The sequence below is a fragment of the Eretmochelys imbricata genome, chromosome 10 (assembly GCF_965152235.1).
Source record: "Eretmochelys imbricata isolate rEreImb1 chromosome 10, rEreImb1.hap1, whole genome shotgun sequence".
In the NCBI taxonomy this organism is placed as follows: Eukaryota; Metazoa; Chordata; order Testudines; family Cheloniidae; genus Eretmochelys; species Eretmochelys imbricata.
This window is the reverse complement of record NC_135581.1, coordinates 77,377,365-77,392,060: the sequence shown is the minus strand read 5'-3', so window position 1 is coordinate 77,392,060 and position 14,696 is coordinate 77,377,365. Positions and strand designations below refer to the sequence as shown.

The window sequence follows — 14,696 nt, the reverse complement described above, 5'->3', positions numbered from 1 at the left end:
ACTCTCTGAAAGATGTCACAGAGCGATGCTGATGAGATTCCATAGGCAAATGTCTCATTTTTATTGGCTAGCCTTCACATTTCACCAGTGTTAAACTAGTTTACAATGGAAGACTCTAGCAAGCCATAGATACTGTGTCCCAGTCACTCCTTGTATTATTTCAGATGATGGTGAAGTTGATAGAACAAGCCCATTTTTGAAGTTACAAAAATGGATTAAATAAACTGTCATGCCAGGACACAATGTGTAGCTGCCTTAGCATCAGAGCAGATGCCTATTCATATGAAAGCATTTCATGTTGCTAGAGTAGATGATGCAAAAATATATACTATGTTACATCACTTGCTATGTCAGCTCCGGTGGTATAGAGGCAATGTCAGTTAAGGCAACCGTGAGGAGAACTGCTGCATCAGTATCATACAGACACTTTGCTGGTCCCATAATTGCAGAAATCTAATGTGCTCCAGATTCCTGGTGATTTTGACTAGGTGTTCTGGAATCAGCAGTGCATGTACACTGATACAGATACACCAGTAATAATCTCTAGTCTAGACATCGTGCACCAGAGGTAAGTTGCAATGGTGCAGTCTCCATTTTGCACTGGTGTAGAACACCTACACTGGGGGTTTGCTTGAAAGATGCTGCACCAACGTAGCTACATTGGTGCAAAAATCCCTAATGTTAGGCAAGCTGCAAAGGCCACATCCTGCAGCTAGATCCATAAGGGCACACACACTACAGTCATAGTACAACTAATAATAATCCCCGGGTGGAGCCCTGTTGCAGGATCTAGCGCTTAAGAAAGACCTCAGGGTTTGACCCGTTTATTGCTACAGCTCTGTCAGTATCACTGGCCTCGATATACATACATATATGAGGTAGTGCGGGAACTATTAAGAAAAGGTTGTTTTTTACTTCTGGTTTCAGAGTAACAGCCGTGTTAGTCTGTATTCGCAAAAAGAAAAGGAGTACTTGTGGCACCTTAGAGACTAACCAATTTATTTGAGCATAAGCTTTCGTGAGCTACAGCATCCGATGAAGTGAGCTGTAGCTCACGAAAGCTTATGCTCAGATAAATTGGTTAGTCTCTAAGGTGCCACAAGTACTCCTTTTCTTTTTTTTTTTTTTACTTCTGTGCTTTTTTCTTTGTAACTTTTTATTGATTTGATTTTAAGTACTTTAACGGCCTCAATTTATCATCTTTATATTTGTGAGCAATGATCCTTTCTGTTTGCTACCAAGTAGCCATAGTGTTCCCCTCTACCCCATCCCAAGTGGTGCAGAGTGCCTCTGTGAGGAGAGGATATTGCCATCCACAGGAGGTGGAAAATAACAGAAGAACTACTAGATGAGAAAACACCCTGTTTAAAATCCATATATAAGGTCAGTTTGGCAAACAAGGTCCATTCTATGGAGAATCCTATTTCTAAACCTTGGTGTGCTATTGCATTATTAAAATAAAAGATGGAAATTGATGCTACACCCCTTAAGATGTTTTCAGCTCACTGCTGCCAGCTATAATACAATGTATAGAGCTTTCTGTGTTTCCAAGAACTGCCCTACACTTCATCTGCGACCTAGAACAATAGATAACTCCTCTCTGGATTGCTTATCTGAGGCTTCTCCTGCAAAATCTTGGGGCTTTCTATGAAATAGAACAGATACAAACTTCCAGGCTGTTTGTGACTGTTCTTTTCATGGGGCTGCTGTCAGTGATGACAAAACCCAAGTTTGTTTGCATCTCAGCACCGTGGAAGCTACGGGTGCGTCTACACTAGAAAGATAAGTCAGCCTATATCAGGTTGACTTACAGCCACCACTGTAATTACTGCGGTGGTGCTTGTCCACACTACCCATCTTGGGTCAGTGGTGCACACACCTACTCATCAGGGGTCCTTCCACTAAATCCTCACCAGGAGTGCTTCCATCAACCTAAGAGGGGAAGTGTGGGGAGCCGAGAGCCCAGGCTTTCGGCTCCCCACACTTCCATTGCACTCCCTGTCAGGAACCCGACTTCCCCACAGGCTCCCTACTGGCTGTACCCACATCCCCATTCTCTGCCTGGAAGAGTGGAGGAAGCCACCTGAGGCTTCTCCCCCTGCTCCCTGCCCAGTCCCTGCTGGGAGCCAGTCAGTCTTGTGAAATTGCTGTGAAATTGATATGGCTGCCAGGCTCCCAGCCGGAAGTGGGCGGAATCCAGCTGCCTGGGCTTCCAGCCACAAGCTGGGTCCAGCCCCACCACCTCCCCCAGCTCTTCAGGGGAGCAGGAGGTAGTTGGGCTCTAGCTGCCTGGCTTCCTTGTCAATTTCACAGCTCCTGCCATGAAATTGACAAGACAGCCACATAAGGAACACAGTGTCTACACAGACACTGTGTAGTAGGTCACTTACATTGGTGGGGGAAGGCTGTAGTGTAGACACTGACATAATTAGGTTGACCTAACTGCATAGTGTAGACCCGCCCTAAGAGGAACAATAAAATCCGACACAAAATATTTGTTACGAAAGTAATTTGGTACAGTCCCTGCGTCTGGCCTTAAATGAACAAATCAGAAGTGAGTTACAACTAGTTCATTCCTATTTTGTCTGGATCAGTGAAGGCAGCCGCTCCTCGATTTGTGAAGGAAAGCTGAATCATTTTTCCCACAGGTCAATGTCAGAGCTCAAGTGAGACAGTGCATTTCCACTGGACTCCTAATCTGGAAATGCTCAAAATGAATTTTGAGCACACTTTCTCAAGTGAATGTGATATAAATTAGTCCTAGACAGCTATGATGCTGCACTTTTTTAGTAGCTGTAGGGTAGAACATTTAATAGCATTTATTGGCACACTCCTTGTTTTTGTTCCTATTAAGCCAGAAAGAATCCTTTTGGAAGCAGAATCCTAAATTACAGCCAAACCTTGTGAGGTTTGCATAACCAAATCTAATCTCTTCAAAAAGCCAGTTTTAAGGGTGGTTTGTTTGTTTTTTATTTTGTTTCTTTTATGATACAAAATACTTGCAGAGTAGAGTTCTGCTTTTTTGCTTTAAAAAATAAAATAACTGCAAAGAAGCAGCACTGAGGCTTTATAGAACTGGAGTGATGGCAGCTGTGTGGCTAGTATGTTATATGTTCCAAATGGGAGGACATTATTTAAACAAACCAAGCAATAATCTCCTCCTGAGAGATGCTTGTGAAGGCTCTTGTCTCGTCTTTTTTTTTTTTTTTTACCACTAAGCGTCCCAGTCTGTTTCCCATTACTGAATTTGGGGGCAGGGGTGAGAGGACCCTTCACTTTCCAACTGCAATGAACTGACTGGTTCCCTTGTCTAGATCACAGGAAAAGGTCATTGCAAAACAAAAAAAAAGGTTTATTTTCCATCTCTTTCCTCCACTTCATAACCAGGAGATCTTAAATTATTATATTGTTTCTTTAAATTCCTTTTTACTGTGGTCTGTTAGTAATGCTAATTCCATGATACTAGAGCAACCATCGGCAGACATATCACTCAAACGTTGGAGGCAGGAGGGAGAACTGCTGTTTGGACAAGTGACTATGTTGGGTGGTAGAAAGGAGAAGAGATGCAAATGTGGAGAGTATGATCCATTCAAAATTACTTCGTTTGGAGAAACTGGAAATGGGCGAATTCAGGACAGATTTTTAAGCTTCTGTGCTTATTGAGGTGGAGCAAAAAGGTCAGTTGCTTAATGAAGTAGTTGTGTTGTAAGCTATTGTAAACTAAAGATTAAACTCAGATGCAGTCACTCTTGTAATTTACAGCTGGACTAGATGTTCCTTGGGAATTTGGTGACCTTGGATTTGCTGTACTTTAAAGTTGTCCGAGATGTTTGGCTTGCCTTTTAAAACACTCTGGAGAGAGAGGGAGCAGTAGCTTCATAGAGGTCAGCAATACACACGGCACTGTTGGAATGAAGATCCTGAGACAGCCTTAGCAGACTCTAGATGCTTAAATGGAACCACCAGCACTGTTCTTCATAATATCCTAAAAAGAAGTTTATTTTGCCAGGCACAGCTCACTCTTTCTGAAGAGCAGGCTTAGAATTATTTAATACATATGTTCTGAGCCTAAAACGATTTTGTAGCACCCTTAATGTTCCTTTCCAAAACTGCATTAGATACCACATTTGAGATTTGTCCAACCAATATTTTCCCTTTTATTTAAAACAAACCTCATTAGAGTCGAGGGTAGTTAAACGTGCTTAAGTTGAAAAGGATGGGCTGAGCACATGCTGAATTGGGGCCTGAATGTTTTGTTGGTCAGTTCAGAAGTTTCATATGAACATCTAGCGCTGTATATGACGCTTTCTGTACCTCTTCTTGTTGTGGCCAATAGAGAGGCTGTGTTTAAAGGGTGAGAGTGATGTGCGTAGGAAATCACGCTTTATCCTTTTCCCCTAAACACAGTAATATCCATTGTACGGCGTATCTTTGAGCACCCCAGCAATAGCTGTGTGGGGCTGCATGTGACACAATCCAATGTAAAACGCAAAACCCTGTATCAAGAGTCATTACGAAGAATCCTCAATGTCCCTTCACGCTCAAAGGTCTGTTACTTGAATCTCCTGAAAACTCCACACCTCCCTCTCCCCCCCCACCCGATAAAGAAAAAAGAAAAGGAGTACTTGTGGCACCTTAGAGACTAACAAATTTATTCTTATTTATCGGATGCATCTGATGAAGTGAGCTGTAGCTCACGAAAGCTTATGCTCAAATAAATTGGTTAGTCTCTAAGGTGCCACAAGTACTCCTTTTCTTTTTGCGAATACAGACTAACATGGCTGCTACTCTGAAATCAATGATAAAGAAAAGACTTTTATCCTGTGGCCTCGTCTAAGTATTGAACATTTTACTAGCAGAACTGTGCAAAGAGGTTGGTTTTTTGTTGTTGTCGTTGTTGTTTTTTTTTTTTTTTTTTACTGACCTAGTTAAGGTGGCAAAACCATTAATGTAGATGCAATTTTACTGGCATAAGGTGCTTTATATCAGGATAGCTTATTTCACGTCGCTGAACTGGAATAACCTATCCTAATAGAAGCACTTTTATACCCATATGGCTGCACCTACACTGTGTGGGGAGGAGGCTGCTGCTTTATGCCGGCGTAGTTAAAGCAATAAAACTATAGACAAGGCCTCTGTGTGGTTGTCTTAAGCACTTCCTTTCCTCTTGTGGAAGAGTACCTGCTGCCGAGATCAGATGCTCTCCTGCTGTTGAACAAAGTTCTCCTGAGCTATGCAACATTAGCTATTATCCTAGGTTTTAATTAGTTAGGTTTTGTATTTAAAGTGCATCTTGGGTATTCATAAATATGCCATACAACATGAGTTGTCCAGAGCTGCTTTTCATGACATTTGTGGAGCTGTATTTTCTGCACTGTGGCAGTACAGTGTGGATCTGTGAGAGCATGTCCTGTGGGGCTATTATGTGGCTGCAGGCCAGTTTCTGTATATATTGGCCTTATTTTTTAAGTCCATTTTCTCCAATACACTCTCTTTTTTTGGCCTGCAAAAGACTTCTTCATTTAAAATGATCAACATAACACTCTTTCAGTTAGTCTTTTGGATCCAAGCCCATACTGCCCACAACAGCTGTACCACAGTTTAAACATTCAGTCTCTAACGTATTGGGAAACATTAGGGTGTTTTAAGGCTTCAACAGGTCTAGAGTAAATACTGATTAATAAAGAGTAGCTCCTTTTTGTGTCCCTGTATTTCCAGTACTCTGCATTAGAATAAAGCATGCTTAGAATATAATCCCCAAAATGAATAACCATGAAAGGTTCTTTTAAGTGTATTCCAAATGAGGAGTTTGGATACGTGTTTTACTAGCGAGGCTCTAGTAACCAATTTGTCGTGCAAAAGCTTGCACGTAATGTCCTGTAGAGAACTGTGTGTTCCACAGATTGACCACCTTGCTATCATTTGATCTTTTCTTCTTGATTTCTGTCTACACATTTTGATGGTTACTAGGTTAAAAAACAAAAAAGTCAAAACTGTTTAGTGTTCCCAAATCCTCAAACACTGAAATGTGCAAATAGCAAACATGGCTGCAGTCCTTTTGGTAGCATGATCAAATGCTTTCAGATCAGGGCCCTTGCATATGCTAACCTTTAAACAAATATATAAATAGCTGGCATGGCATAATTGGTTCCAAGCATGGATAGTGTGCCCCAACATAGAATCATAGGGTTAGAAGGGACTGCGTCTAGTCTAACCCCCTGCCAAGATGCAGCATTTGTTGTGTCTAAATCATCCAAGACGGATGGCTATCCAGCCTCCTTTTGAAAATCTCCAGGGAAGAAGCTTCCGTGACCTCCCCAGGCAAGTCTCTTCCATTGCCCTACTGTTCTTATAGTTAGGAAGTTTTTATCGTGAAATTTAATCTAAATCTGTTATGCTGTAGTTTGAATGCATTGCCTCTTGTCCTGCCCTTTGTAGCAGAAGAGAACAACTTTCCTCCATCTTTTTTTATGGCAGCCTTTCAAGTATCTGAAGATAGCTCCCATATCCCCTCTTAATCTCCTCTCTTACAAGCTAAACATACTCAGTTCCTTCAGCCTTTTATTCATATGGCTTGCATTCCATTCCTTAGATCATCTTTGTCACTCATCTCTACATCCTTTCTATACATTGGCATCCAAACTTGGACACCGTACTCCAGCTGAGGCCTAATCAGAATTGAGAAGTGATACTGAAACCTCCATGACTTGCATGCTATGCCTCTGTTAATGCAACTAAAATTGCATTTGCTGACTTATGTTGAAGCTGTGATCCACTACAACTCCCAGATCCTTCTCAGCACTGCTGCTGCTAAGTCAGTTTTCCCCCATTCTGCATGGCTATGGCAACTACTCTGGTAGTAGCTGTGATTGCTAACCACGGGTTGCCCTTGTTAGTGATCTAGGCTAAAACGTGGTGATTTTTTCTTTAATTGAGTCATCCCAAAGGTGAAGTGGGGGGGAGGCCTAACTATATAACTGATTCAGGTAGTCCTTTTCTTTCTAGCTGTGTGCAATAGGACATCCCGGAGTATGCTGCATTTATATGGTGCTTGAGCCCTTCTGTATGCTTGTCTCTGGAGCACTTTGTCCTTTGTGGAAGCACTGTGGGTTAACTGCTCAGTTTTTCCCAGAATGCACTGGCAGTATGGCAAGTGTGGATGCACAGAGATAACATGGTTGAGTTGTGGAAAAAATGAGTTGCTAAATAGATGTCGCGCTCTCGCTCTCTCGCGCGCGCTCTCTCTCTCAGGATTAATGAGTGGTTTTAATAAATGGGTAATCGATTGTTAGTTCAGCTGGTCAATAAGCTGCATATAGCCACCTATGACACCTTCTGTTGGTGCATAACCACCTATAACAAACTACTTAAGTCTATAATATGCTTATAGCATCTATTAACCATTTATTAACTCTTTGTAAAGCATTTTAAAATGGGATCTTAGGGCTTGTCTACACTACAGTGCTACAGCGACTTTTAAGCACCACGAAGCAATGAGTGAAGACACTACCTATGCCAACCAGAGAGCTTCTCCCATCGGCATAGGTACTTCACCTCCCCAAGAGCAGGTAGCTGTGTCAATGGCAGAAGTCCTCTTAGCCAACATTGTGCTGTCTACACCAGCAGTTAGGCTGGGATAGCAGCGTCACTCGGGGGGTGTGGATTTTCCACACTCTGAGCAATGCAGTTTTACCAACATACATTGGTAGTGTAGACCAAACCTGTATCTCAAGCGTGACTCAGTATTATTTTTAAACATCCTTTACCATTGAAGTCAGTGGGAGCTTTGCTGTCAACTTCAATGAATAGAGAATCAGGCCCACAGCGTACAAGAGGCCGCTTATGCTTATGAAGTACATGGGGAGTGGCTTGTCTGGGAGGGAGGAGACGTGAAGTTTTATAGGAAAAGCAATTAAAATATCCTTGCAAGCTATTCCTCTGAAAAACATGTTTATATACAAACTTTCTGGAAGCCTTGGTGTATCTGCATTCTAGCACTCCCTGTTAGCTCAACTGCAGTGAGTGGTTTGTTAGAATTTCCACTTTGGGAGGGCCGGGTGGGAATTTAACGTTTTCTGTTTAAATTGCATTGAGTTGAAACTTGAAACACCAGTCACGTCTACTTTTTTCTTTTCAAATCAGCTCTCCTGGAGGAGAAAGGGAAAAAACATATTTAATTGTCTGGGCTTTAACTACTAACATTTTATTCCTACTTAGAAAGCACCTATTGTAGTCCTTAAAATATACCAGTTACTTTCATTTCAGAAAGTTAGTTAATGGTCCATATCTTAATTTGCATTCAGATGTTTCATAAAATTTTTCCTACCGATCAGTGTTCTGTTAAAACTTTGTTGAGTAAAGTAACCTAAAAGTGCTTCTGCTTTTCATAGTTTCCTATTGTGGGTGTTTGAGTGCCCTGGTTTGGTATCTTAGAATAAATGCTCTCAGGTTGTATGGTCTTGATTATTTGTTTTTCTTTTTAAATCCAAAACAGAATTTGAAAATAAATGCTATTATCAGTGCTGTTTAAAAAAACAAAACAAGAACCTGACACTAGCTACCTATTGAAACAATATAAAATATATATATCTTGCCTTCCAAAGTTCTGTGGAAATCTGTGCCTTCACTTGTATTCAGACAGTTGAAATCCACAGATAGATACTATGTGGTATTACGTCTAGTGCTATATATAGTACTATAAAAGACATGCCTGATGGAGACAGCTTAGAATTAAAGTACATGCTCTAACTCTGTGCTCTTGCAATGTTTTTGTTCATGCTATATAAATTCTCCATTGTAATAAACAGTGTGCTTACAAGATTGAGTCTAAGTGGGTGCGACATGGGGTCACGGGGATCCCAGAGCTCTTAACAAAAACTGCAAGACTCTAGATATACTACAGTAACCCATTATTAGTAACAGAAACAACATACACATAATTTAAAAAGGGACGGAGGGCAGGATGGGAACCATACTTCAAAGCTGGTTTCTTGAAGAAGGCCTCAGTCCTTTTAACTCTTACAGCTCCTACTCTGAGTTTCAGTCTGATTGAGTTCCACCCCGGTAACACTCCACTTCTGTATCTGGGAGAGTTTCTATCATGCACTACTCCAAAAGGGTATGTATTTCTTGTCAGTTGACCTGTTTTTATGGCCTAGAGGCCCTAACCAAGTTCAGGTCCCCTTTGTGCTCGGAAATATACATACACCTTGTAAAAGACGGATTCTGTTCCAAAGGGCTTACAGTTTATATTGACAAAATGGAAGAATGACTTAACGTGGGGAAGATAGAATAGGAAAGAACAAATGTCTTGAAGGACAAAGAAATGGGAAGGAGAGGGAAAGAAATGGTGATTACTGCAATATGGTCAGGGAAAAACGATAAGGGGTAGTAGTGCAAGTAATGTGCCCACTGCAAGTAATATGCAGCTATAGTTAATATAACATCGTTCTTAAATGGTGGGTCAGACCAAGCAAATCAGGTGCCGGTAAAGTGTGGTGGGCCACTTGCACTCCAAACACTCCTTATCTCTGCGTGCGTGCGTGCATCTCTTTATACTCCTCCACAACAATGGGCTGAATTTAGGACACAAAGCAGTTAGAGACCCATGCGATGGGACTTCTAGCTGCTGTACATAGACATAACAGGATCACATAAGGATGGCGGCAGCTTTAACTGCCTTTCTTTTAGCATCTTTAAGATGGAGACTTCATTTTGTTATTTCTTATTATTTTATAATTTGCATTTAGCTCATTGCTTGAATGGGCTTTCATTCTTAGATTTGACATTTAGACTCATTCTGTCTTAAAATATCTCCGGCTATGTGTACGGTTGAATAGCTACAGCTGCACTACTGTGGCATTTCAGTGTAAACACTACCGTGACAGGAGGGTTTCTTCCACCGCTGTAGTTAATCCACCTGCCCGTGAGGTGCTTGCTAGGTTGACAGAAGAATTCTTCCCTCAACTAGCACTCTCGCCACTGGGGGTTAGGTCGGCTTAACTATGTCTCCCAGGAGTGTGGATTTTTCACTCCCCGAGAGACATAGCTATGCAGATGTAACTTCTCAGTGTAGACCAGTCTCAACCTGCCACCTCATTATTTTGAAATAGAGCAATTCCCATTTTAAGAATGCTTATGTTCTACTGTATATGTACCTTATGTTTCATTTTATGAAACTGCTGTCGGTACTTTTTGAAGGCACCTGTTATCATTTAAACTCTGTATTTTATTTGAGATACTTAATTTTTTTTTAAAATGTGGACCACATCACCCGCTACCACAGAGATTGAATCCTGATATGTGTAATGTGGTGCCCTCATGTTTACTAATGCAGAAATTAAACATAGAATTTAGCATCTTTGGTAAAAATGTTTAGTTTAGGTTTCACACTAGTATTGTCCAAGTTTAACTCTATTATTCTTCTTCTTTAGAAGAGTTTGGCTGTAAAGGAAAAGTTTAAAAGGACATGATAATGAAAACATAAGTTATTCTGAATACAATGTCCTTGCCTTTCCATATGTCATTTAAAAAAACAAACAAACAAAAACAGAAAAATGCTATTCATTTTATAACGTAGAGAATAAAACACACTGACATATTTTATCTGATGTTGCTGTCTTAGACTAAAAATGAGTTTATGATCTACTTAGCACACAGTTGTTCAGATAAGGATATTTCTAGAGTAGGACATAATAATCCTAATCCTTGGTAGATGTTTCTTTCACCAGTTTACAATGAATAACCCTCTTAATTCCTTTGAGCAGCAGCTGGTATCCCTACAACCTGTGTCTAAAATGAGAACAGCTTATTCAGAAAGACTTTTGGTCATATAAGCACGGAGGCATTTTCATACAGTGGGGCTATGTGGGGTAACTGTCACAAATACACTACTGCTAAAATCTTAATGTTGCAAAAATAATAACTTAATATTTCTCTTTTTAGATGCAGCAGCTGTTTTATGAAAATTATGAGCAGAACAAAAAAGGCTACATCAAAGACCTTAGAAACAGCAAGATACACCGAGCTATAACACTGCATCCCAACAAGAACCCACCATACCAGTATAGACTTCATAGTTACATGCTGAGTCGCAAAATCGCAGAACTGCGTTACCGGACTATACAGTTGCACAGAGAAATTGTCCTGATGAGCAAATACAGCAATGCAGAAATACACAAAGATGACCTTCAGCTGGGGATACCACCTTCTTTTATGAGGTTCCAGCCACGCCTGCGTGAGGAGGTCTTGGAATGGGAGTTCCTTACGGGAAAATATCTCTATTCTGCAGCTGATGGACAGCCCCCTCGGAGAGGGATGGACTCATCGCAGCGTGAAGCATTGGATGACATTGTTATGCAGGTCATGGAAATGATCAATGCAAATGCTAAGACCAGAGGGCGGATCATTGATTTCAAGGAGATACAATATGGCTATCGCAGAGTTAATCCTATGTATGGAGCAGAGTATGTTCTTGACTTACTGCTTCTATACAAAAAACACAAGGGAAAGAAGATGACCGTGCCTGTCAGAAGGCATGCCTACTTACAGCAGACATTCAGCAAGATCCAGTTTATGGAGCATGAAGAGATAGATGCCAAGGAGCTGGCCAGCAAAATTAACCAAGATTCTGGATCCTTGTCTTTCCTGTCCAATTCACTGAAGATGTTTGTTCCATTCCAGCTCACTGGATCAAAAGCAGAGCGGAAGGAGCCCAAAGACAAGAAGATCAACATCTTGATTCCTCTGTCTGGACGGTTTGATATGTTTGCTAGGTTCATGGGGAATTTTGAGAAAACTTGCCTCATTCCCAGTCAGAACGTCAAGCTAGTCGTCCTGCTTTTCAATTCTGACTCAAACCCTGATAAGGCAAAGCAAGTTGAATTGATGAGAGATTACCGTATTAAGTACCCCAAGGCTGATATGCAGATCTTGCCAGTGTCTGGGGAATTCTCAAGGGCTCTGGCTCTTGAAGTTGGATCTTCTCAGTTTAAAAATGAGTCTTTGCTCTTCTTCTGTGATGTTGACCTAGTGTTTACCACAGAGTTTCTCCAGCGATGTAGAGCCAATACAGTTTTGGGCCAACAAATATACTTTCCAGTCATCTTTAGTCAGTATGATCCAAAGATAGTTTATAGAGGAAAAGTTCCCAGTGACAATCATTTTGCCTTCACCCAGAAAACAGGTTTCTGGAGGAACTATGGCTTTGGCATTACCTGTATTTACAAAGGTGATCTCCTTAGAGCAGGTGGCTTTGATGTCTCTATCCAAGGTTGGGGCCTTGAGGATGTGGACCTATTTAACAAAGTCATTCAAGCTGGCTTAAAGACTTTCCGGAGCCAAGAAATCGGAGTTGTTCACGTACATCATCCAGTCTTTTGTGACCCCAATCTGGATCCAAAACAATATAAAATGTGCTTGGGGTCCAAAGCTTCAACTTATGGGTCCACACAACAGTTGGCTGAACTGTGGCTTGAAAAAAATGACCCGAGCTTTGGGAAAAGCAGCAATACTAACGGCTCAGTGAGGACAGCCTAATGTCCAGCTGTGCTGGAGAAGACTTTTTTTAATTATCTAATTTATTTTTGGGAAATGTTTTGATAGTTCATTTTTAAAGACCACACAAGGATATATTTTAGAAATCGTGTTTTCCTACCAAGAACTCTTTTGAGAATGAGCTTTTTTGAACAAAACTGTGATTTGATATTTGCCTTTGAACAAAAATTTTGGCTGAGTATTATCTGGCAGATCTGCATAATTCTGGTGACTTGAAATAAGGTTTCCACGTGAACAAAGGACCTCTTTTTTTTTTTTTAACCTTTTTTCATTGATGTCGTCTTTGCTAGGATTCTATAAATTGGAACCTGAACGTTCAAGCAAAATGGTAAAATACTGTACCTAACTGTTGTGTTGTGACTGTTACATTACGCAGATTCTACTCTTTTTAAATAGCCATAACGTTCAAATTGTGTTAGAACAATGCAAAACAGTGTGGCAATAGTTGGGTTATTAATTTCAGGAGTATTTCAATTGGTTGATTACTTCAACCAAAAATGTACTTTTACTTATTGTGGCCGAGCAACTTTTTGAAGGAGTGTGTGGAAAAGAAGCACAACCTTGTATCAGTTTAGTCCATATGTAAGTTTTGTCTGACATTTGGTCCATATGTGGATCTAACATTAAAAATTCCATGGTGGATTCTGTGTATTCTAAATTGTTCTCCTGTCTAGAACAGAGACTGCATGATGGTGAAATGCAAAATTGTAATGTGTGGGAGGGAGAAATGAGAATTTCTCACTGCAAAACAAGGTACAAAACTAAAAATCTGAAATCCCTAATGAGAACATTAGAAACTTGAATCTGATTGCATTCATTTTGTACAATCAGTTACAAGATGTTGATGGGAACAATTGTTACATTCTTTGATTACTAGTTTCTTTTGGTTTTCTGTATCTGATAGACCTTTAATTTATTTAATATCCATTGTTTTAGGTTCTTGCCCTTTTCTTGAATATCTGTTAGTCATTTATTTATATATCTATTAGGAATGTATTGCTTTTTCTCACTCTTAAGGTAGTGTACATCTTACTTACAGTAAACTGTGATCTCCAAAGATTTCTTTTGAAAGTATTTTTTATTCCAAATTCCTTTTAAAATTTTACTGAGTGACTGAAATAATCTTGGGAATTGTTTTGATGCTCTAAGATGAACTGGGGAGAGAAAATATTGAGTAGAAACAATATGACCCCTCTGAGTTATCACCTAGGAAAGGGTAAATAAACATACAAATAAAGTGCCTTAAAGTGAACAGCAGGAGGGGGAACTCTTCTGCATCGAGATGTAGAACACTGATGGAAATTGCTGTTGAAGCAGATCATATCTTGAGCTCAGAAGTTAAAAATAAAGCCAGTGGAAAATATATTTTTCTATTGTAGTCCAACACCACTTTGCCCTAGTTCCATTTCAGTAATCTAAAGACCTGCTCTATGGGAGGTGAAGGATAGTAAAAGAGAACGAAAGTCAGTACTTAGATTTGATGTACCACGGTTTAAGGGGCCTTTGTGGAGTAACTGCTTGAATATTCCAATAGGAAAATAATCAGTGGCTACACGTTTATGGAATGTGAATTGCATTTGCAACTAGCCTAGATTCGGTGTCATACAACTGTCGGTATTTTTTTGGTGACAGCCCCAAGGATGTAGATACTTATAATGGATTCAATGCATGGAAAGTGTTGAAAGACTTGGTCCTAAGATGCAATAAAGATTTTTATTTGCAATCCTCTCTCATCATGTTGTCTGCCTCAGTCCTCATCTTACATAGCAGGCCCAGTTTATGGTAAGTATTATAGCAAAGATTTTGGGAGTGAAATGAGCCTAACAATAAAGTACCATTTATGCACAAGTTCTTGCCATCTGTGCCAAATTTCAGAGGCAATAGCCCTGGGGTAAAGGTGTTTCACCCACTGCCACTACTACTGTTTACTGTCTTGAGATTTGTTAATGGAGATCTTTGAAGTCTGCCTCGTGAGGAGAGGGTTTATACTGCTTCAGCTGCTAATCAAGATGTCCGAAGCTACCCATAATTGTAAACGGAATGCACCCAATTACCAGGCTGAAGGACTCTGTAATATTTTGTATGGCCTATGCATGATAAAAGTTAAGACCCACTTTTCAGATATGTTGAGCACCTGTTCA

General features: G+C 40.3%; 1 protein-coding gene across 1 annotated transcript in view; it reads left to right on the top strand.

Moving 5' to 3' along the window:
• The window catches only part of CHSY1 (chondroitin sulfate synthase 1), a 98,274-nt gene extending 84,035 nt beyond the window's left edge, over positions 1-14,239 (top strand). Inside the window, exon 3 of the mRNA XM_077828943.1 lies at positions 10,945-14,239. Within this exon, the coding sequence (XP_077685069.1) occupies positions 10,945-12,537 (1,593 nt within the window). The 3' untranslated portion in view covers positions 12,538-14,239. The remainder of the gene's footprint in view (positions 1-10,944) is intronic.
• The last annotated feature ends 457 nt before the right edge of the window (positions 14,240-14,696 follow it).